Source organism: Rousettus aegyptiacus, unplaced genomic scaffold, assembly GCF_014176215.1.
Source record: "Rousettus aegyptiacus isolate mRouAeg1 unplaced genomic scaffold, mRouAeg1.p scaffold_m13_p_3, whole genome shotgun sequence".
Classification (NCBI taxonomy): domain Eukaryota; kingdom Metazoa; phylum Chordata; class Mammalia; order Chiroptera; family Pteropodidae; genus Rousettus; species Rousettus aegyptiacus.
The window spans coordinates 141,367,586-141,391,702 of NW_023416306.1; the positions used below are offsets into that span (position 1 = coordinate 141,367,586).

Genomic DNA, 24,117 nt, shown 5'->3' on the forward strand with positions numbered 1-24,117 from the left:
AAAACCTTTAGTTGCTAATGTTTTGCATTAAAGGAAGCATTAATGTCCCCACCTTAAGCTTTATATATTGATTATTACTCACTGACTAGAGTAATTGCCCACACTTGAGGTATGCTGTAGTCTTGAAAGGTGTTCTTCTCTTCTTGGAACACCACATCACCATGCCTGTCAGGATCAGATAACATCATGTGTGCCCTGCTCAGCTGAGACTGAGACATTTCACTAGCCTTAATGATGCCTACCTGACAACCAATTCATTTGGGAATGAGCCTAATGATTTGTCACTGAGGGACAACAGAAGTAGATTTCAGAGAACTAAGAAGAGAGACAATGACAAGTTAAGTTGAGCAAAACTACCCTTGTTTTTCAGCCAGCAGGCAAAAGTGTTACAAGGAAAGTGTACTCACTCTTTTATTTGAAGTGGCATAGCCAAAATAAAGTTATCAACTTTTATAACTTAAAGAGACTCTAAAGATCTAGTCTAAAAATTCCCTGGACATCAGCTCAGGATGTACCTGCAGATATCAAAGGCTTACCTGGAAGATTAGTTAGCCGGTTGTAACTTCCAAGTTTCTTCTTTCCACAGTTTCTGACATTTGCATTGAGATGAGAAATACTTGCAGTAACTACTTTTATCCATGCATGTATGCACATATATTCACACATTTATTTTAGTCAATCAACAACCACTAAATGAGTCACTAAAATGTGCTATAACTATGATAGGGCATAGGAAAAACAAAGATGAATAAGGAGTGACTCCCTGCCTTCAAGTAGTTCAGAACCTTATAAGATAGACAGACATACAATACATTAAATACAATATAACACTATGAGCTATAGAAGTATAAATAAGGAAATTATCAATTTATGAGAATTCTCCCAAGTAAGACGGTATTTGCGTCAGGTATTACAGATTGAGTAGGCATTCCACAGACAGACAGGAGAGATATGAGAAAAGGAGCTCCACATAGAGACCTGGGTATGCAAAACCTTAGAAAAATGAAAGAACATTGTATGCTCAGTGTGAAAAGAGTTCAGTGTGGCAAGGCTATGAAGCACACACAAGGCCAGAGCAGAGGTAACAGAAGGTAAGGTTAATAGGAAGGCAGATTTGAGGTCGAAATGCACACAGCCTCAAATTACTAACTTGATTTTACTCTTCCAAAAATCAATATCTGGGACTCTTGATAAATTTAATTTAGGATTTCAAAATGTAATTCGTAAGTCACAAGTCCAGCAAATATTGAACAGAATAATTTCATGTTCCTTATCAATATTTCATTCTTTATTATCTGCTTAAAATGTCTGCTATCCAATGCATGACCACTCCTTCCCTCCAGCCAGGTCACATAACTGTTGCCAAAGTGGCTCCCAGATGTGTTTTACTGACTTCGACATCCTGTGGAAACATGAAGCTTTTTCTTGAATTCAAAACCCCCGTGAGGAATAAAAGTAGAAACAAGGGAAAGACAGCTTCGACATTCAATTTTATCTTCCATATATCGCACACTAATAAAACATTTCAGAGTATTTGTCAAAGTATCTACCATATAAAAGATACTAAGCAGTTTTCAATATCTCAAATGAGAAGTAATAACAGTAATATAAAACATGGTTAATTTTTTAGATCTTTCAAATTATCTAAGTAAAATCAAGAAAGTAATTTTTATACATTTCAAATGATGTCATCAAATAAGGACAAAGGAGGTAAATTGAACCACAACAAGAATCCATGAGAATCTTAAATAGAGTAAAGGAATCCGAAGGCTAGCTTTCTAATTTGTGCCCTGATGCATGCTATGGGCACCTTCTGAAACACCACTTTGTCCCAGAGACCACCCATCCCCCCTCGACTCAGCCAGGTTCCCTTGTCATCTGCTTCAGTTTTATCTAGCACATGTTCTATGATTACACTAAGATCTCTGTACTGTAATTACCTCTTTAATTGCCTGTCTTTCTTACCAGACAGGAAGTTCCATACAGCCAGACCATCTGTACTGTTCACCATTGTAAGCCCGGAGCATGGCAAGCGCCTCACACTTTGTAAGTGCCTAGTATTTCTTGAATAAACAAACTGGTGAATGAAAGATGGAACAGAATGAATGGTTTGCTAAATCAACTTCTTTTTTCTGAAGAGACTTGTCCGTACAATAACATATAATATTGAAAATAATAAATAATAATATGATGTAAAAGATTTGAGTTTGGGGTAGATGCTCAGTTAAGTTTAGTAGCTAGTATGTTCCTTTCCTTTTTCCTCTAATAGAATCCTTTTGGCCAGAGCTTTCCTAGGGTTTTAGTTGACTGTAGCGACATCTACTGCTGAGTTGGAGGAAGATCCATCTTTTCACTTACTGATTGCAGGTGGTGCCTGAGACTGGACCCCAGGGCACTCAGGGGTCGCCCTGTCATCTTGCATAATTGTTACAGACCATTATCTCCACTTCACAGAGAGAAAAAACTGAGTGTGTATTTCACTAACATATCTCACAGAAAATTAGGGACCGAGACCTCAATGGCAACTCCTGGCTGCCATGCCCCTCACTATAGAGCCTTGCTAAATGAGAAGGAATAACTACAGCATAATAAATGCCTCACTAGAGGAAATGCATCACTAGCATAGCTCCTCTTTATCTGAATACCTACTCTATGCCTATATTTGGCTTCGAGAAATTCCCACCTCTTTGGGAATTTGCCCCATGAAAATGTTACAACTCAAATCTAAATGAATGGTGAGGGAAAAAAGTAGAAGCATAGCATAGTGAAAGGAAGCATCCATGTACCAGTTTGCAAAAATAATATACTCCTGTAATTTTTCTAGTGCCCCTTGTTCAGTAAGAACTCACTCTTGAAGATACGAAAACAGAGAGAGATGAAATGCCCTTGTCACTGCAATTAAGAGTAAAAAAATAAAATAATATAACATAACATAAATAAAAAATAAAGAATTCTGTCTTTAATGGAAAATAGGGAGGCTCAATCAATGGCAGCTTTAATAAAAGGAGATACTATAAAATTCGAACTCACTTTTAAAAACAAATTTCTGCATCCCTTATTCTCCCAAGCGAGGCTTCCTCAAGTTCCCAGATGAAGAGTATGTCAAATGGCCCCTTGCCCTTCACAGCGTGGTCCACAGACCACCAGCATCAGCATCTCCTCAGAGCTTTCAACTGCAGCATCTCAGGCCCCACCCCAGACCTGAATCAGAACCTGCATTTTATCAGAATGTCCAGGTGATTTGTACACATGTTAATGTTTAAGAAGTACCACACTTGCTTTTTCCTAAGGATTATGTTCATCTGTATAAAATTATTAAGACATTCATGGTGCAGAGAGGTTGGATATAAACTTGCACGATGCTACCAAGTAGAACAAAACACTCAATTTTCAAGTTTATATCTTAAGGCTACTGCCTTTATGCTAAATGTCCTAAAAGTAGCCGTGTTGTGATTTTTTTTCTTTCTTAACAACATTCTGTAATTACATGTCCCCAAAGTTAAAATATATCATTAATCTGGGGGAGAAAAAATTGGAGACAAAAATATAGAAAAGACACAGAAACCTCATCTGTACCTTGAAGAAGTAATATCTGAAAAGTAAAAAACTCCAATCAATTATTTACGTTGTTTCATTTTAAATCTCCTCATACTATACTGGTTAAACCTACAGCTAACTGTGTGTTGTGTGGACAAAGACTGGGTCTTGTAGCAAAGAATGAATCAGCAAAGCCACTATAAATCCATGCCAGATTTTTAAATAGTTCAAGTATTATACTCAAGAACACCTAGGTTTTCACATTTATTTTTGGTAGTGGATTCTCTTTTCTCAAATACAGTCTTATTGGAAACTTCCAATGTCTAAAAAAGCTCCTTCAGGAAATAAGGAGGAAAGGAACAACCCAGGGTCCTTTCTTACCAGGCCTCTTACCTTTCTCTTCCCAGTGAAATTGACCTAACCATTAAGGTCTCATATAAATGAGCTTCTGCTTCGCTTTGCACATATATATCTACTTATGTAATGTTACAACAACCCTATGAGCTAAGAGTTATCATGCCCTTTTTCGAGTTAGGAAAACAGAGGCTCAGAAAAATGAAAAAACTAGTCCAGAGCTTATGGCTGTAAAGCGAAGGCCTGAATTTAGGATTTCCTGACTCCAAATTCTAGGCTCTCAACTGCCATCCTGCACGTTGTCTCTAATGCTTTCCATGGTTCCCTTTGGCTGAAATGACTATTTTACCCTTTGGTAGTTTCAGAGCATTTCCCTCTTTCACAGCATATGTCACATCCTGCCTCACATTACAGATTTTCCTTCCCATGACTCATACGCTTATAGAGAGAAGACACTGTATTCTGCTCATCGCTAATGGTCTAGCAATAATTTATAAATAGCAAACAGTTTTCTGGGATTTGCCTTTCTAAGGTGAGTGTACCTGGAAGCAGAACCCTGAAAATGCAAAGTTCTCATCAAGCTTGTTTTGCTTCAGCTAAATAGCATTTATCACCACCACCACAACCTGCCTCACCTTCATCCAGGTAGGGTGATGTGACTAGTTCTCACCACAGAATCTGAGTGGAAGGAAAATGAGTCCATCCCAGGCTGAGAGCTGCAAGCAGCCTTCCCCTAAATTCTCTCTTTTTCCTGCCTTATGGATGGATGCAGAGGACCCAGTGAAGTTGCTTAGGCCCACAAAGATAGTGAATACACTTACTTGGCAGAGTGTAACTGAGAGACAGTGGGAACTAGGAAAAGGGCAAGTATAAATCTACCGTGTTAAGCCACTGACACTGGAGCTGTTTGTTACAGCAACTGACCTTACCTGGCAGATACATTCTCACTTATCCAAAGTCCACCACTCAATCTTTTTAGTTAACAAATACTCTTTCACAATATAAATGCTTGCAAACAAATTGGGGTTACAAGGTATCCTTGTTTTAGTATGTAAGAAAAAAATTTAACCTTTGGAATAAGGAAGAGATTATTGAATATCTTTTTATTAGAGTGTTGGAGCCTCTGAGAATTGTCTGATTCCATCAGGGCTCTGCACTGCCTTTAGTCTATTTCACAGCTCTTTAAATTACAGCTAACTAATAGCAATACAAATAATTCTTCTCTAAACAAGCAAATTAACTGTACAGTGGGAAAAAGTCAGTCCTGCATCCATTTGTAAATTCATTTAAACAGTCCTGGACTCCATGTACACTTGTGATTCTTTAATCTCTCCTTTGAACCAGTCGTAGCTTCTGCCTGTTTTGTTTTGTTTTTTTAATTCATGAATTTTTAAAAACCTTTGATACACATTCATTTTATATCTGAGTGAGAATCTTGATTATATCTTCTATGAAAATTTATCTTTTTAATGACTATGAATTATTGATGGTCTCTCAAAAAGTGTTTAAATCAAAGTCTTAAAGAGTGTACTGATGTGGTGAAAGGGATAAAGAGAAGACTGAAGCCCCAGGATCCCAGGGCCATCCTGGGCGGGTGCCACTGGTGCTCAAAGGAAGAGTGAAAAGTGAGGATGATGAGGATGACGACCAGGGAGAAAGAAGAAGAAAAGGCTGCAAGATTCCACTGAAAACGAACTTTCCCACATCGTGATTTTCTCATAGTTGCCCCCATCTCCCTTTTATTGGTGGATTAAGTACGTGAGTTGTCTTTAGATCCCTGTGTGGTTTCTATGGCTCAGCACTGAATAGCAAGGTCTACCTAGCAACAACTCTTCACCTTAAGTCTGTGTGCAGAGCCTCTATTACCCCTGTACTTCCTACACAGCAGGACTCGGAAGCTTAAGGCCTTGGTCCTGCAATACTTTAAAGGATGTGCACTACTTTACCAGGACAGTGATAAACAAACCCAGTTGATACTTCACTTGGTGCCTATTGCTTATTTCACATCAAACTTTATGCAGTTGGAAGTCACCAATGTTGTTTTGCATATTTATCCCCAAGGAGTCATTAAATCCATCCTGTTCCAAACAATTGCTGTTCTCTTTCATCCATTATTTCAGAAAGATTTCATCTCTGCAAAAAAACTTAACAGATGGAAGGTGTAAGTCAAAATTTTCTTAGCTGTGAGTGTTCCTTTGTTTTACATTTCTTCCCTGGGTCTTGATAATGTGTATAGTTGTAAAGTTTATTTTGAAGATTCTTCACATGAATTGAAACTGGGACCCCTCGTTGACCATATATTTATATTTTGTGCCGGGTTCTGTGAAACAATCTTTTGTCCAACAGAAAAGCAGAAAGTTCTGAGCTGGGACAGCACATGCTGTGATTATTAATTCTCAAATGCTGAAGTGAGATGAACAAGTTTACCAGCTGACTTCAACCTCACTTGATCACTAAGGTTAGCTTTGATGCTTTAGCATCTTTCTTTTATGGTCTTGATAGGGGAAAATCACTTAATTGCTGTAGTTTCTGAAATGCAAAAGTTAAGTGCATTCTTTCTCTGATCCAGATTAACTAAGACAAATAAAATTTGGGAAATTCCACATATTCCAGATTCTTCATACAGTGAACTGATAACATTCTATTAAGTAATTTACCTTAATTTAGTAGCATGTAACTTCAAATCAAGAGATAATTGGAAGTTTTTAACATTATCATTGCTTACCTTCTGTATTTTTTAAAGAGGATAAAATATACTTAATTTCTTCCTTTCTGAAATATTTCCCACTTCTCTCAGTATTTCTTCTTATTTAAGTCTCATCTAGCCTACTAGATGTTTACATGTTATTAATTCCCCAGCTGAGCCTACAAGTGCATTCTGATTACAAAGAAATTAGTTCACAGCATTCTCTTCAGATGTAATATGCTTTATTAATGTTTTTATTAACTGTAGCTGATGAAGAGATTATTTTTTGGCTTAATTCCAAGAATCCTTTCCCAGCTCTCCAAAGGAAAAGTGACTGCTGAATTTTCACATAAGAAATTCATTCCTAGTAAAGGAAATGTGATTTTTCCCAATTCTCTAATGAAACATAATTTAATTATGAAAATACCAATAAAGCTTTCAGTTTCTAGAAAGCTTTAAGTCTATTATCTCATATAGATCATGAAAGAAATAAAGATGAATACTTTGGAGCTGAGTTATTTGGGCTTAGGTTTCCAGAATGATATTCCTAAACAACAAGTTCAAATTTATTTTTAGTGAATCTTTGATACAAGAACACAATACCTAGGTCCTCCTACAGGGCGCTAAAGACATGAAAGGGGTGGGGGGAGGTAATTTCAAACTGGGACCCTAAAGCATTTAAAATACGACACTATAGTTATAATTTTGCAGCAGCCAGAAATGAGATACAGACAACTCAATCCTCTGACTTAGGAAAGCAATGAACCAGTAGGAGAGAGAATCAGGATTAAAAAACTTCTCACTTGCATCTAGGTGATGCCATAGCTAAATTATTCTTTAATAGATGCTATCAAAGGCTTTATCTCTATTAAGCTAGCTAATTAACTACTAGGAAAATTTTTAAAGGATTGATCACTGTGAGAATGCAACCATCTGATTTTCATCTGATCAGATGCTAAGGATTATAAAGGTGGTCAGCCCAAAAATTCCAAAGTCTGATCATTTCTACAGTGTAGGATCACTCAAAGTTCATTCTTAAAAAATATTCTAAAATGTTAGATTACTCCTCACACACAAAAAAAGAAATGACAATTACAAGACATGATGCAGGTGTTAGCTAACACTGTGATGGTGATCATTTTGCAATATATGTGTATCAAATCAACATGTACACCCTAAACATACGCAATGTTATCTGCCAAATATATCTCAGTAAAGCTGGAGAATAAAACATTAGATTATGTTCCAAAAAAAACCTAGCCTCAAAATGCCATCTGAGGTTTATGACCTGAAGTCATGCTATAACTAAGGAATCTGTAGATGTAAAAACTTTGAGGTAAATGGAGAAAACCAGAAAAAGTTAAGATCACATGAAAGTCTACCTGCCATGTGATACATATGCTTAATGTCAGTTATAAGCATTATGAAAAGCCCTCAACACTTGATCAGTTACCATCTTTCCCCATGAACTGTACAAACTCCATTTAAAATCCCACTCTATCCCCATGTTGCCATCCAGAGTAGTTACATAAGGGACTATTGTTTAACTGGCAAAGTGCACTGAAGCATCCCCATCCCTCCTCCCAACTGTGCTGGGCAGTTTCAGGCCCCAAATGCCTACCAACTGGAAGAGAAACCCCTTTTAAGCAATCAACAGTACTCAATGCGGAGTGCTAAATGCTGTGAGGATGCCCCCAAAATAATAAGCAAAATGAGAATGGAAATTGAGCAATACTGACAACTACTGTAGGGTTTTCACAAGGGAGGGCTCGGTGTATGGTAAGAGTGCCAGGAAAGGCTTCAGCAAAAGCCGGGTATGGACAGATGCCATGTCTGCAGAAATGTGTGTTCTGGTGTCAGCGACTACAGCCCAGTGAGGCACAGGCCTCATCAGACAGAGCGCCTGGGAAAAACAAAGCAGAAACATAGACCCCAGATAGATCATGGAGGTCCTTGAATATATCAGGGATGTATAATAGAGATAAACACATTTTAAGAAATGTTTCAAATCCAAGAACCGTTGAATCCCCAAGTTACCTGATCTCAATCTCTGATTCCTTGTTTTAACATTTAATCCCTCCTTCACTTTCACTGTGTTGTATTTTTACTTTCTGCCACCAATCCTTTGAATTTCAAAAATAGCTTTGGCTCCCTGAGGCCAGCTTGAGAGGCTGGCAGTTCCTTTCCATCACGCAAAACCTACTACTACTGTACTGGAGAGATTCAGCTGGTGCAAAATGTTTTATTTTAACACCCAAGGCTGATTTCTCTCCCTCAATGCAGGAATAACCCCAGAGAGGCTCCGTGCCTGAGGGAGTTAGCTCCATGTTCTGCACATACACAATCATACACATAGGTAGTTATGGCTGCCACTGTGCTGTAGAGACTCTCTACAAACATTATTGTATGGGTTTCACTCATTAGTGTTTGAGACTTAGAGCCGACTTCTCACTCATTTTCTCAAAAAAAGAAAGAAAGAGAGAAAGAAAGAAAGAAAGAAAGAAAGAAAGAAAGAAAGAAAGAAAGAAAGAAAGAAAGAAAGAAAAGAGAAAAGGAAAGGAAAGAAAAGAAAAAAAAGAAAAGAGAAAAGAGAAAAGAAAAGAAAAGAAAAACTTAGAGGAAAAGATAGAATTTGCAGTGTTCCACTTGGGCAAAGATGAGTGGTGTGTGTGTGTGTGTGTGTGTGTGTGTGTGTGTGTGTGTGTGTGTTAATGATCTAAGTTCTGCCTATGACTCTTGGGATGAATGAATTCCCGAAGCCTCAGTTCTGTCTGTCTGAGATTCTTGGTACAAAAGTCCTATAAATAGCTGTGAAAAATCGGTGTCAGTCTTTTAAAAAAAGCATAACCTGCAAAATTATCCATGCTGTCAGTCCCTTCCTCTTTCCAAACAGCTTAACATTTCCTATGTTAAAGGAATACAAAAGTTTGGCTATCGTCAATATACAGAACCATTCATCAGAAGTGTCGTGAACATCAAAATGAAAGGAAAAAACAAAGTAAATTAAAGTGTTTTTAGGTCAGCACCTGGTTTTCTTTAGGCATGCCTGCTCTCTTTTTGACTTTTGGTTCATATAAATTTCTATATTTGTGGTCCTCAGTACACTTTGCAAATATAGTTGGAAATGGGCAACAGGAAGGAAGTCCATTAATTTCTATGTATTTAATCTATTTATAACCTACACCATGCCAAAAAGAGGATTTAAGGCTTCTGACAAAAATATTGACAACACAACAGGATAAAATAAAATAAATGGAAAACTCAGCAATAAATGCATTTTTAAAACCTACTAAATTCTTGCATTTGTTGAATCTTTCACCATAGGCATAGGGACATATATTTCTCCCCTAGAAATCCCCAACTACTGCTAATTTGCTAGCAAGCAACAGCTTAAATGGAAAGAGCTATGAAGAAATAATACCTTGGACCTGGAAAGTATCCTCCTTTGCAGACCTAATTTCTCTTATGTGCTTGCTCATCTTCATGAGGCAAAGAGAGGCGGGGATTACAAGTTCTAATTTAAACTCTGGCCACCAGGGTGTCTTGCCTAATGTGAAAAAGTTCGGCACTCAAGTCTTTTCCTTTTTTGTAGGAAAAGTAATTCAGTTCTTTACAAAGAAAGAGTGAATGGCATTACTCTCAAATCCAGACACCTTGGGTACCATCTCAGAATAGAAAGGAACCCCAGGTAACCGGCAGATGCTCACCCACAGAACTCATACCGGGAGATGCTCCGGCATCCCAGATGCAGGAGTCTGGATACAACCTCCACAGTCCAGAGTTAGGAGTCTGTAATGTGACCATGGGGTTTCTGGGAAAATTAAAACATGGATATTGACTTTAAATTTTATCTCTCTGTGATTGTAAAAAGCTGAATTTTTCTTTAAGGCACACTAATCCAATACACAAAAGATCATGAAAAGCAATGTAAATCTCCACTAATGGGGATTCCATTCATAGAAGATAGAAACATTTTGCTTTATTAACTAAAGACCATAATTTCTTCATATTTCCTTAGTTTTTAACTAACGCCCTTTTTCTGTTGCAAGATCTCATCCAAGATACTACATTACACTGAGCTGTCATTAGAAAGACTCTTTTAAATTTTCTTTCTCCATCCCCCTACATAAACAGAAGCTGCCTCACCCCAAGGGAACAAGCAATGGATTCCATCTAGAACAGTTGTCCTCTAGGGTAGGACCCAGACATCAGTATTTTTTACAGCTCTCTAGATGAGTCCAGTGAGCCTCCCATTGAGAGCCACTTGTCTGGGGACTTTGGCCAATCTGCCACTCACTTTGTGCTGGTTACATTGGATTAAGGGTTCATTCCTCCCTCTCCTTTTATACACTTATTTAATTAAGTTAGCCCAGCAGCTTCCTGAGCAACCTTTTAATCCATCGCTTAACATGTTATACATCAAAATTCACTGACATTTGTTGCGATGAAGAGTTCTTTGAAATCTCACACTTCCCACTATCCTTTTGCGGAGCCTCTTTTCTTTGCTGTCACAGCCCATCTTGCCCTATATTTAATTGTTCAGTCTTAGCTACACATTAAGTGTTTCAAAAGAATAAGAAGAGGAGGACAAGGAACCGAAAGAGAAGAGCTGACACGCTTTGGGGCTAAGGGTTTGACTTTCTCATAGTCAAGGGTTCAGTTTCTATAAGGTCCAGCCACCACGCCCTTTACCTGCAGTTCAGCCTACCTTCTTACCTTCCTCCCAACTCAAAACGCATTTGTCCTGTGTTCCTCTCTCTTTAATTTTCAAATCATACTAAATCACCAGCTCATGAACCTGATAAATTAATAACAATAAATAAATGATAATATCTTAATGAATTGTCTACCCAGATAGCAGATCTGCATTTTTCTGAGGCCTTCTCAAGATACATTATCTCAATCTATAGGAAGTATCTGATATTGAAAGTGGACACCATGCTAAGGCAGAAAGGGTGGTATAAATTACGGGATTGGATAAAGCACCCCTGAAGTCACACCTCACAGATGGTTGCCCACTCGAAGCAATCCCTATTTGTAAGTGATGTGTTAGTTCCCAATTGTGGAATTGCTTGGCCACCGACCTCATATCTATGGGACCATTCTCTGCCCCATGGCAATTAATCTCTCTACAATTCAGCCTCTCAGTATTTCCACAATATACAGCATACACTTAGTAGGTGCTCAATGAATGTCTAATGAAAAAAAAATAGATGCATGAGTGCTCTTCATTCTTCTGCTTTCCACAAACATCTTTAAATTGTTAATTGAATATTTATCAGGCTTTTTTAAAAACCTCCAGAGAAAAATATTCCATTCCCTAAATCAAGACCCCATTCCAATTTTAGGTACAGGCTTTTGAAAAAGTGAAGACTGCTATAATAATTCTTAACTAATTGATGGCTTTTGGAAGACCTATCCATCCAGACGGCAACCGAACTGTAAATTTTCCAAAAATGGTCTCTTCCTGAGGAAGAAAATGGAACAATACCACCTTCAGGCCTTCATTCAGAACTCAAGAACTCAAATATATATAAAATAAAGATATTAACTTAATAGGATCACTAATAGGATGCCTAGAGGATACAAGAGACATGGATAAGTATCATCTACAAGAAAAGAAAACAGAAAAACACAGAAATCATGGGTAATAGGAATGGTGATTAACACCCACATAGTCATGTGATCAAATTCCCCTTGCCAATGATTGTTTAGAAATGGGCATGTGACCTGACCTTGGCCAATTAGAGGCAAGAAATATTCTACTGGGGAATTCTTAGAAAGGTTTCCTCACTTTTAAAAAAGAAACACAGTGGAAAAAAAAGTCTTCTTCCCCTGGACAATGTCTTGTCTAGGTGTGACCTCTAAAATTGCTGCAGCCATTGCAGCTATAAGGAAGCCAGCCTGGGGGCGAAGTGCACAGTGCAGCAAGATGGAAAAACCTTGGGTCACTGATGACAGCTGAGCTACTGAGTCAACTGACCCAAGAGTTCTACCTCTAGACTACTTGTTTTGAGAGAAAATTTACTTCTTACTCTTTAATCCAATTTAAGGTTTCTTCTACCTGTAGCTAAAGCATCTTAACAGATACGCAAAAAGGAATGCAAAAAAGGAAAAATCTCCAAGTATTAATTACACTGGAAATGTTTAAACATTAAAATGGATATGCTGACTCAACTTTGGTCATATTGACCTTGTACTTTAAAAAAGAATAATTGTGTGATTTATCATGGCAACAGGATAAGAAGGAATGTGGTCAACTATCTGCTTTCTGTACAGTTTCTTGCCATTAATTTTGAAAATAAACTATTAGATAAAAAAGAAGTTCATTCTGCATGTGTGAATAAAGAGCTTCCTGTATGCTACTGCCATTTTACCAATTAATCAATCCACTTCAACCATAACATGGAACTTTCACTCCTGATTCTCTACGTCCTATTAACATGTACAGTTCATTCCACAGTCACCTTCCAACAGCAAGATCAAGAAGATGAGCTCTCTCTTTTCAACGCTAGAGACAATGAGTGACAATGCAGAAAACTTCAAAACAGAGAATTTGCAGCTATGAATCTACTGTTTGCCTTAGAAAGTCATCTAAGTTTTCTGCTTTTCACAGGAAACAAAACTATAATCTATTCATAGAATCTGCATTATTTTTAGCCAGTCCCAACTACCCACTTCAATCTGTTCATTTTTCAAAGTTTATACGGGTTTTAGCATTTGCTTTGGAATACCATTCATATTGTGAAATGGAATATGACAATCTCTAAAAAAAAATCACCCACTTAAAAATAGGAAAGGAGAAGATGGCCAATTGAAGTGTTACTGTACTAAATAAGTTTACTTTTTAAAGGGTCTCAATGTTTGCATTTTTAATGATTCATTAAGGAATAACTACTTAGTTTTACAATGTTCGCACTCTTGACTACAGCTACCACGCATCTCTGCTTTCTAAAATGATGCTGCTTATAAAATGCTTATTGAAATCTGTATTAGTTTCTTATTTCTGCTGTAACAAATTACCACAAACTTAGTGGCTTATAACAACAAAAATTCATTATCTTACAGTTCTGCAGGTCAAAGGCCTGAAATAGGTTTTGAGGGGCTAAAATCAAGGTGTCAGCAAGGTTGTATTCCTTCTAGAGGCTCAGAGGAGAATCCATCTCCTTGCCTTTTCCAGCTTCTGGCGTCTGCAAGCATTCCTTGGCTCACAGCCGTCACTCTGACCTCTGCCTCTATCATCACATCTTCTCCACCTATGACCCTCCTACCTTCTCTTTTTAAGGACACTTGTGATTATACTGCTCCCCATCCCCCCAACCCCCCCACCCCAGATAATCCAGAATAACCTCTCCATCTCAAGACCCTTAATCACACCAGCAAAGTCCTTACTGCTATGTAAGGTAATATACTCACAGGTTCCAAAGACTAGGGTATAGACATCTTTAGGAAGCTATTATTCTATATACCACAAAATTCATCACAAATAGGGGAGGTTTTCCTTTATTTTATCTAATCTGAGAGTATTTAGGAAACTATCAATTAATATTGATCCAGAAGTTGTTACTGGTTTTGAGTATGAGGAGATACTCCTGTCAATCCAAGAAAAAGCTGATTAGCTAATAAAATTCTAGACTCGGACACTACTCAAACACAATTTTCAACAGTGTGAGAAAAAACAACTCAAAAGATTTGTTCTTGTTTTGGTTTCCAGAAAACCCACAATGAGAAGGACGTGTGGACAAAATAAATTTATCAGGAAAAGAAATGACAATAAAAGGTAGGAGACACCTAGGGAAATGATAAATTATTATAATAAGAAAAATTTGATAAAAAACAATGTCCTGGCCAACCCATATGTATGCGCCATGCTCTTTCATCCCTCCAATGCCTTCGTGCCTATTTTTTCTTTGGCCCCCTATCCCTGAAAGCTATCTTTTACCTATGCATCCTACAAGTGACAGCTCTGCACACTCCGAGCTAATATAAATGGGTCCCTTCTACATTTCTGCCCTGCATTCTCATAACCTATGTTCATTATAGAACTCACTCTCCCTTCACTGAAATCTTTATGAAATGGGCTCTGCTCTAAACAAGAAAAAGGCGCTATTTTGTTTTTCTCTGTGTTCCCAATGCCAGACAAAGTGCCAAGGAGATAGCGAGTGCTTAGTTAGGTGTGTTGTATAAACCGATTAACCAAATTTAAAGGACAAAGACCTCTATAAAAGAAAAAAAGATGCATTAAATAACCTCCAGCATGTTTCTTTGGCTCTAGAGATTATGAAAAGGGTTCCTCTTTTGATTGCAAACTTTTAAAGATTTTACCAATTCCAGTTTGAGCTTTAAAAACACAAAAGAGGTTGTTTTAAGCTACCCAATCATGCAATAAACAGACGCTGTAATTTTCCCATCCCAAACTTGTTTTAATGCACTCACACTTTCTTCGCCACTGATCTAAAAGAGAGTTTTCATGGGAGGAGAGGAGAACAATCTTTAGGAAATCATACGTAATAGGATTCTAAATTGGAAGTTTCAACCAAGCACCAAGGCACACTAAGTATGATATTCCAGAGCAAAGTCTCAAACCAACATCCAGATTTTTAATGAAATCCCTAAAACTAATATGACTGTTTTTCACAGTCTGAAATGAGTATCTTTATCGCTTATACAGTATATGACTCTTAAGCCTAACTTCTGCTGCACCGAAGATTATAAAGGGACCCAGCTGTTAAAGACTAAGTGAATTGGGTGAAGGGAGGTTTTTGAGAGTTGAGGTCAAGAGACTGAGGCCTCAAGGAATCACTCAGAGCTTAGCAGTGTCTTTTCTGAAAAAGCCAAGGGGAGACAGACAGGGGAGCTGCCCCGCTGATAAGGAAGAGGATGTCAAGTTAGGGTCAGCCTGCATCCTAGGAGTCTCCCGCTTAAAATGTGGGCTACGCACAAAAGAGAGTAAGCATGGGGCTCTCTGGACCCTGACTGCTAAAATGAGACTCTGTTTCACAAAAACACAACTATCAGAATGAACAGAAAAGTCATCGGACTGCCAAAAGCTTGCCCAGAAGCCAGAAGCCAGGGAAGAATTTCCCCTGAGGGAGTAAATTCTAAAAGGACAGAGGGTGACAAGATACATTTGCTTTCTGACTGCAGACCAGCATATTGGTACACACATTTCCTCCGCAGTTGGAAGCCCTCCCAAAGCCTACAGCTGTCTTCCAGCTGGGAAGGAAAGACAGAACTCCTTCCAAAAATTAGGGAACCATGCTCTTAGTGGGAGACTGTTTGGAGCTTGACTATTTAAGAGCATTAAATATAAACATAATGAAAAAAAAAACTGATAACTTTCCCAAAAGAACCATCCATAAATAAAAATGGAAAATCCACTTTGCTCCACAATCAATACCAACGAAAGAAAGCTGTCACCTCAGAAACGTGAAAGAAGGGGTGGGAAGAGGGAAAGGGAAATACGCAGGACTCTTACCCAAGCCCTGATCCTGCTGTTCCCACTCCAGGGCATCCGGCACCTGGTAGGTGGCTCCCTCCAGAAGGTCCATGTTTTCCTGCTCCACGTCAGGTTCCTGCGATGTGAGGCCAGGGACAGTAAACCCACGCAGCTCGGTGTCGCCATCCATGCTCTCATCCAGGGAATCTGCGCCTTTGTCTTCTTCCTCGTCCTCCTCATCCTCCTCCTCATCATCTTCCTCCTCCTCATCCTCCTCATCCTCATCTTCTTCCCCCTCTGGGTGAAAAGAAGTCAATGAGAAATGAAGTAATGCAGCGAGTGCCTACAAACAAATCTTTTGAAATAACCTAAAGGCTATAAAATAATCGTGCTTGGCCTTTCACAATTTTATGGCCCAAACTGGGTGATGTGAGCTTTGCAGGATTCTGTGCCCGCCATTCACCAACACTTTAAACTTTCGAAATCACGGATAGGTCAGATGATTATTAAGCATCATGTTAATTTGGAGTCAAAGTTCAGGTAATGAATTTTTGTTAGGCATATTTATATTCAAGAGGGTAGGAAACATCCCCTTCCTGTTTTCTGGAGGTCGTTAAAGATTTATCTGTTGAAAAGTACACTGAAATACTAACACAGATTAAAGGAACTGTCTCAATCCTTTTATATCTTATAATACTAAAGAAGGGAATTTGTTATTTTGGCACTATTTTCTTTCCATTCTTGTTCCACATCAGTTAGTAGAACTCATAACAATGTTAAGCGAGGGGTAGATAAATCTACTCCTGGAACTGTTCTCTTTACGGAGAAGTGACCCAAGAAACTGGAAACAATTACATCAACGTTCTCAGTCCAACTCTAAAGGGCACTGGGACTAGTGGTTACCAGAGGAGAGGAAGAGGGGGAGGTAGGGGAGGTAGGTGGGGTAAAAGGGGTCAAATATATAAATTTACGATGACAGAAAGAAATCTAACTATGGGACGTGAACATGCAATGCAATATATATATGCTTTACTGTTAAAATGTACAGCTGAAACTTACCAGATTTCGTTAACTAATATCATCATAAAAATAAATTAATTGATTTTTTAAAATAATAAAAAAATAAAGAGTACTGGGATATCGAATATTGATTAAAGACACTCAGAAAAGGAACACGTGGAAAAATCATTATTGTTACTATCATAACTTAAATGTACAACTTGTCATTTCAATGCTTCAAGTGGAGTAGGTTTAAGGAAGATAAGATGGCCAATTCTATTTTGTTTCACCAATTTTAAATTTCTAGAAATACTTCAGGTCCCCACCCTAAGCCTGGATGAACCTATGAAGACAGGAATCTGAGACTCTCCTCTTCTACTTCTAGACCATCTTCTCCATATATACCCCTTTTTATCCGTCATTTACAGGCTTTATTTCTCTTACTTTAAAAGAAGGATTACATCTAGTCTTTTTCATTCCTGTCCTTTAACTTTGTAGGACTTACTACCTGTCATTATTCCAAAAAGTCAATAAATATTTATCAAGTACCTAGTTGCAGGCACTAGGAACAGAGCAATAATATCTCTGCCTTCACGGAGACATACGGCAAACAGACGTACGATACAACATTACACTCTGACTAAAGCTGGCAAGAAGATAGAAAATGCCAGGCACTGCTATTTTAAATGGGGAGATGAAGGAAGGCGTCTCAAATAAGGTAAAGTTTGAACAGAGATCATATCGAAATAACGAATTCTCCTGTTTAATTTAGGCTAATTTAGGAAGAGCATTCCCAGCAGTGGGGAACAGAGGGAAAAGCAAAGGCAAAAGCCTTGAGGCAGAAGTGTGCTTATGGTTTTCAAAGAGCGGCAAAGACCGGGCTGGGCATCAGGGAGGGACAGAGAACATCTAGGAAATAAGAAAAAGGAGTAGCAGGGGCCAGACCTAATGTATAAATATAATGAATGACAGGCTGTACCAGAACCAGAGATGCATTAGGAAGCTATTTCAAAACCCAGAGACTAGATGATGGAGCTCTGGATAAGGCTGTAGCACTGGAAGTGGGGAGAGGTGGTCAGACCTGGTATTTAATTTAAAGGTAGAGCCCTCCTGATAATTGCAATGTGGGATGTGGAAGGAAGACCCCAACTTACTAAAAATAAGAACTAAAGGATACGAGCAAAATCAAGAATTTTATTTGAAACACATTAATTGTGTGAGTGCTATGCCTACGACATACAAATGGAAGTGTTAGAAGCCTAGGGAAGGTCAAAGCTAGAGATAAAAATCTAGTAGTCATCAATTTATAAATATTTAAAGCCTTCGGGCTGGCTGAAATCCCCAAGAGAATGAGTGTGGATATTAAGAAAAGTCGTCCAGCCCAAGCCCTGAGCAGTCGACGTTCAGAGGTTGGCCAGCAGAGGGCGATCCAGCAAAGGAGAAACAGAGGAGGCCCCTGCGGTGGCAGCAACATCAAGCGGAGCGGGATGCCAAGGAAGCCGAATGAGTGAGAAGCACTTCGGAAAGGCTAAGTCGGAACTGACAATGTCCCTCTGGCTTTGATGTTACCTCTCTGCCTCTGACATTTTGGAGGTCAGTAGTGACCTTAACAAAAGTTGTCCGAAATCATCAACTTATCATGGCTATGTGATTTTGGACGTTGCTGAATGTTGGTGTGCCTCAGCTGCCTCGTCTGTAAAATCGGTATGATTCCTATCTCACAGGACTGTTGTAAGGATCACACTCGTTAATGCCTAAGGGATTTAGAACGAAGCCTGGCACACAGTGGCCACTGCAGAAGGTTGGCTTCTTTGTTATGACTGCGAGGGAATGCAGGCCAGTGCACGGGCTGCCTCGGGGGTCCACTCCGCTGCTGCGAGCACAGGTGCAGGCAGGAGTCTGTGAAAGTTATCGTCGTGTTTCTTTTACTTTCTCGGTCAAATGAAAAAAAAAAAACTGGAGAGGAAAAGACAAATGTTGGTGGTTTGAGGTGAGAGAAGAAAGTGCAAAATAGTCATCCTGAAAAATAAGTGAGTGAATTCTCTCGGCATATGTGGTATAACTGCCAGGCAGCCCTATGGACCCACTTAAAATGTGACATAATAAATTTAAAGCAAGACTTGTTAAGATGGTTGTGTGTTTTTCTATATTAAGATGGTTGTGGGTTTTTCTCTAGCCACATTTAGCTGCCGGAGGTGGGTAAAGGGGTTGAGTAGACAGAGATATTTAACCAGTGGCAAATTTTGCTAGGAGAGCTCAACGGGGGGGTGGGGGGGCAGACAGAGGTAGTTGATTATGTGTGAAGAGAGGGATTATAAAAAGGGATTAGGCAAAGGGTACAAACTCTCAGCAATAAAATGAATAAGTTCTAATATCTAATGTACAGCATGGTGACTACAATTAACAATACTGTATTACAGGGGTCCTAACCTCTGGGCCATGGACTGGTGCTGGGCTGTGATCTGTTAGGAACCAGGCAGCACAGCAGGAGGTGAACGGCAGGCCAACAAGCAAAGCTTCATCTGTATTTACAACGGCTCCCCAGAGCTAGCATCACCGCCTCAGCTCCACCTCAGGTCATCAGGCATTAGATTCTCATAGGAGCACCAGTCCCTGGTGCCAAAAAGGTTGGGGATTGCTGCTGTATTATATACTTGAAAGTTATTAAAAGAATAGATCTTAAATGTTATCACCACAAAAAAAAAAAAGGTAATTATGTGAGGGGGTGGAAGTTAACTAATCTTATTGTGGTAATCATTTCACAATATATACGTGTATCAAATCATCAACCTTAAACTTATATGTGGTACATGTAAATAATATCTCAAAAGAGCTGAAGGGGAAAAATGATGGACCAGGGACTCATAAACGAGAGGCTGAGGAGGAAGTTGTATACAGAAAAAGTAATGGGATCACTGGATTTTGGAGAAAACTATCACAGATCAAGACTATTTGATGGCTTTGCTGACCTTCCTCCTGTAGACAGAAATTGGTTATAGGCTAAAAATAATTTCTTTTTAAAGCATTATAAAATCGTTTTTAGTTACATTTCCTCTCCACAAACTTAAGAGGGTGTACTTGATGGCATAATTATGACAATATAATACTGATCCCCAAGAAATGCACAGGCAAAGCCGGACCTCCAAGCCCTGAATGTTCGGCTCTCATCGGCTCTTCTGCTAAGGAACTCAAAGTGTTTTGTAGCCATTGTCTTCTGACCACTACCACCCATCAAGAACAACTTCTGCTTGGTCCTCAATGCATTCAATTAATTCCTACTCTTTAAAGTATAGAACTATACGACCTGGCAATCCCACTTCTGGGTATACATCCAAAGGAAATAAAATCATTATCCCAAAGAGATATCTGAACTCCCGTGTTCATAGCAGTATTATTCACAATAGCCAAAACATGGAAACAAGTGTCCAATGATGGATGAAGAGATAAAGATGTGGTATATACATATATTCATACAAAGATAATGCCATATTATTCAGCCCTAAATAAAAGAAGGAAATCTTGTCATTTGCAACATGAATGACTCTGGAGGGCATTATGCTAAGTGAAAAAAGTCAGACAGAGAAGGAAAAATACTGCATGGTATCACTGACAGGTGGAATCAAAAAAAAGTCTCACTCATAGAAACAGAGAGTAGAAAAGTGATTGTCAGGGGCTGGAGGTGTTAGGGGAAATAGGGAGGGGTTGGTAAAAGAATACGAACTTTCTGCTACAAGATAAATAAGGTCTGACAATCTAATACAAAACATGGTAACCACAGTTGATAACTGTATTGTATAACTGAAATGTGCTGAGAATAAGACTTAAATGTTCTCTCTCTCTCTCTTTCTTTCTCTCTCTCTCTCTCTCTCTCTCTCTCACACACACACTCACACACACACACACACACACACACACACGAAAGGTACATATGTGAGGTGGTGAATGTGCTCATTAATCCAACAGTGAGAGTCCTTTCATAATGTGTGCACATCAGATCTCCATACTGTATGCTCTAAGTATCTTGCAATTTTATTTGTCAATTATACTTTAATAAAGCTGGAAAAAAAATAAGTATAGAGCTATAAAAATAATGCGAGGGACCTCAAAAGTCATCTTACTCCATCCCGAAAAGCGGGCTACATCTAAGAAAGTCTAGGCCAATGAAAAGGTGCTACTTCATGGTGTGATTCAGAGGACATTGCTTAAGTCAACATATCATATGTATCATCATCTCTCCCACCATGGTAGAGCCTTCCTTCTCCTTCTCCCTGTCCTGAAATGCCTGGCATAAGATATCTAACTCCAAGTCTGACAATAAAACTGGGGAGTACTCTCTCTAGAAACACCCTATCAGAAGGACCCTGATTGACAGCTGTTTCATAACCCATAACAATACTTTGTACTTACATGGTGCTCTTCTGCTAAGGAACTCAAAGTGCTTTGTAGGCATTATCCTCCAAACTTACATTGTTGGCTAAACAAAGAGTGAGTTTTATGAATTCTATTTTACGTACAGCATACTTGACTGGTGATAAAACTGCGTTGGGTGCTCAAGTACCACAGCAGAGCTTCAAATTGTTTTGTTAAACCTGAAAATTTTGACTCTCTAGGTCAGGCCTATTTTCTTTATTTATTGCAAACCTTTCTGCCTAAGGTTACCAAAACTAAGTTTTAATTTTGTTCAGATCCAGGACCATGGGTTAACTCTCAATAAAAATCAATAGAAGACATGGGAAAAAATTTGCCCTATGATCCCAGCCTGAGTAATCTGACTCTGCTACTAAGTCTAGTTTCTATTTCATAGGCAGTTCCCATGAAAAATGTTCTCATTCCATTTTGTCACAGTATAGACATTTTTAGATTTCCAGAAGATAAAGACATAGCTAGCATTCCCAGAGGGTTACTGAGTCAAAGGGGAACCCTTGGTTGAGACTATGTCATCCCAATAATGGGAGTTGGAAGAACCCCATCAGTAATGCTTGTTCCACAACATAACCTGTCTTTGACTGACAGGAAGAAGAGAATCTTTATTGAACTGTCTCTTTGGAATAGCATTGATTAATTTGAAATTTGTCTTTTGCCTATTCATTCATTAAAGTGTCAAACCTCTCTTTTAAGTGGCCTTTTTCTTTCCTTTACAAAATTTTAAATTAAGTCTAAGGTAAATAAATTAGAGCACATGCAGAAGAGGAAGGATAGCAATGAAAAGAGACAGAGTGGCTTTGCTGGGCAAAGGCTGAGCATGTGTTAGTTTCTCCCACAGCCCCTCTGAAGGGAATGGCTCTGACACATCCCAGTGACATATTTATAAACGAAGAAACGTTCGTTGGAATGTGTTTTCCAGGGAACATCTATACCAATATAATCAAAAGCCACTGTCGCAAAATTTTTTCTTAGATGAAGAGTGATCGAAGCACTAGGGATGGCACAGCTTTTATTTTCCAAATTTTTTTTTTTAACTTGGGCATCATATTGGACTCAAAACTTAAAATTCAGAAAAGAAAAAATTAAACGTGTGTTGCAGACATGAAGTGATTCTCCAGCAGATGGCTCTCTGGGATCAGAAGGGGTTGAGGAACCCCAGAAGCTTCTAAAATAATGACCACAAAATTCAACAATGTTAAGCTGACTTAGAATTTGTAGAATTTCATTATGTTTCTAAAACCTTAAATATTCCTTCCAGCTAAGTGCTTTTACATTTTCATCAGGTAATAATAGATATATACAAAAGAAAAGATACATAATGTTTATTATTAAGCTTAATACTGAAACGAACCCCAGAGACCTCATCATTTAACTTAAGAATTAGATTATTACTGACACTATTGCATCTATTTGCATATTCCTCTATTATCTTAATATTTTCTTCCCATTAATGTCATAAAAAAATGACTGAATGTTATTTTCTGGGACTTATTTTTTTTCACTCAAAATTATGGTTTTAAGGTTCACACACCTTGTACAAAACACTAGCTTGTTAATTGCACTGATTTATGGTATTCCATTATGGAACTATGTCACTATTTACTTTGTTATCCTCGTGTCAATAAACATTTCTGTTATTAAGTTGTTGCCAATCTTTTTGCTGTTATGCATAGTGCTACTATAAACACTCTCATACGTGATCTCTAGTGTACCTATTCAAGTGTTTCTCTAGGGAGTATTCCTAAAAGTGTGACTGCTAGGTCAAAAGGAATAGAAATATTCAACACTAAATAATGTCTAGATAAACTTCCTTAGCTCCACATCCTCACTAACCTTTGGTATTGTCAAACATTAGCCTTTTTAATTCAGTGTGTTTAAAATGATATGCCACTGTAGATGTAATTTGCATTTCCCTAATTGCTTAGGAGGTTGTGTATCTTATATGTTTGTGCATCTCTGTAAAATGCCTATTCTATGTTTGTTCCTTTTTCTTCTGGGTTGTACGTCATTTCTCATTGATTTCTTTTGAGTTCTTTCTATTATGGACACTAACACTTATCAATTGCATGTATTACAAGTATCTTCTAGTTTTGGGGGTTGTACCCACACTATCTTTCTAGTATCTTCTTATAAAAATTTTTAGTTTTAATATACCTGAATTTATCAATATTTTCTTTAATGGTTAATAAGTTTTGTGTCAGAAAAAAAAAATCCTCTGTATCATTAGTTCTGAAAAGTAGTCTGTAATTTTTTTCTAATTTTTAAGTTTTCTCTTTCACATGTTTTTATATCATATGTAATTGACTGTGTATCATGTTACATTCAACCTTATTTAATTTTTCTCTATATGGACAATCAGAACTATTATGGGAAAAAAAATGCTTTCCTCCCTGCTCTGCAGTGCCATCTCTAAGACATATCGAGGACCCCCTATAGAAGTGTGTCTGTTTCAATGTGTCTATTCTGTTCCACTAGTCATTTTAATTATCCCTGTCCATGACCATACTGTCCGAATACATACAGAAAGAGTGAGAGCTTTATCAGTCTTAATATCTGGTAGGGCAAGTGCCCTCTCCTCCAACTTCTTCTTCCTTAGGCTTTTACTCTTCCATACAAATTTTACAAAAAGTTCATCAAGTCATTATGAATTAATGAAATAAAATAATAAAATATAATT

The 24,117-nt window shown here is 38.1% G+C and overlaps 1 protein-coding gene across 2 annotated transcripts in view; it reads right to left on the reverse strand.

The window, feature by feature from the left end:
- The window catches only part of ARMH4 (armadillo like helical domain containing 4), a 97,073-nt gene that overhangs the window by 44,612 nt on the left and 28,344 nt on the right, over positions 1-24,117 (reverse strand). For both annotated transcript variants that reach the window (XM_016156123.2, XM_036239126.1), the window contains one exon: positions 16,056-16,313. In XM_016156123.2, coding sequence (XP_016011609.2) covers positions 16,056-16,313 — 258 coding nt within the window. The remainder of the gene's footprint in view (positions 1-16,055; positions 16,314-24,117) is intronic.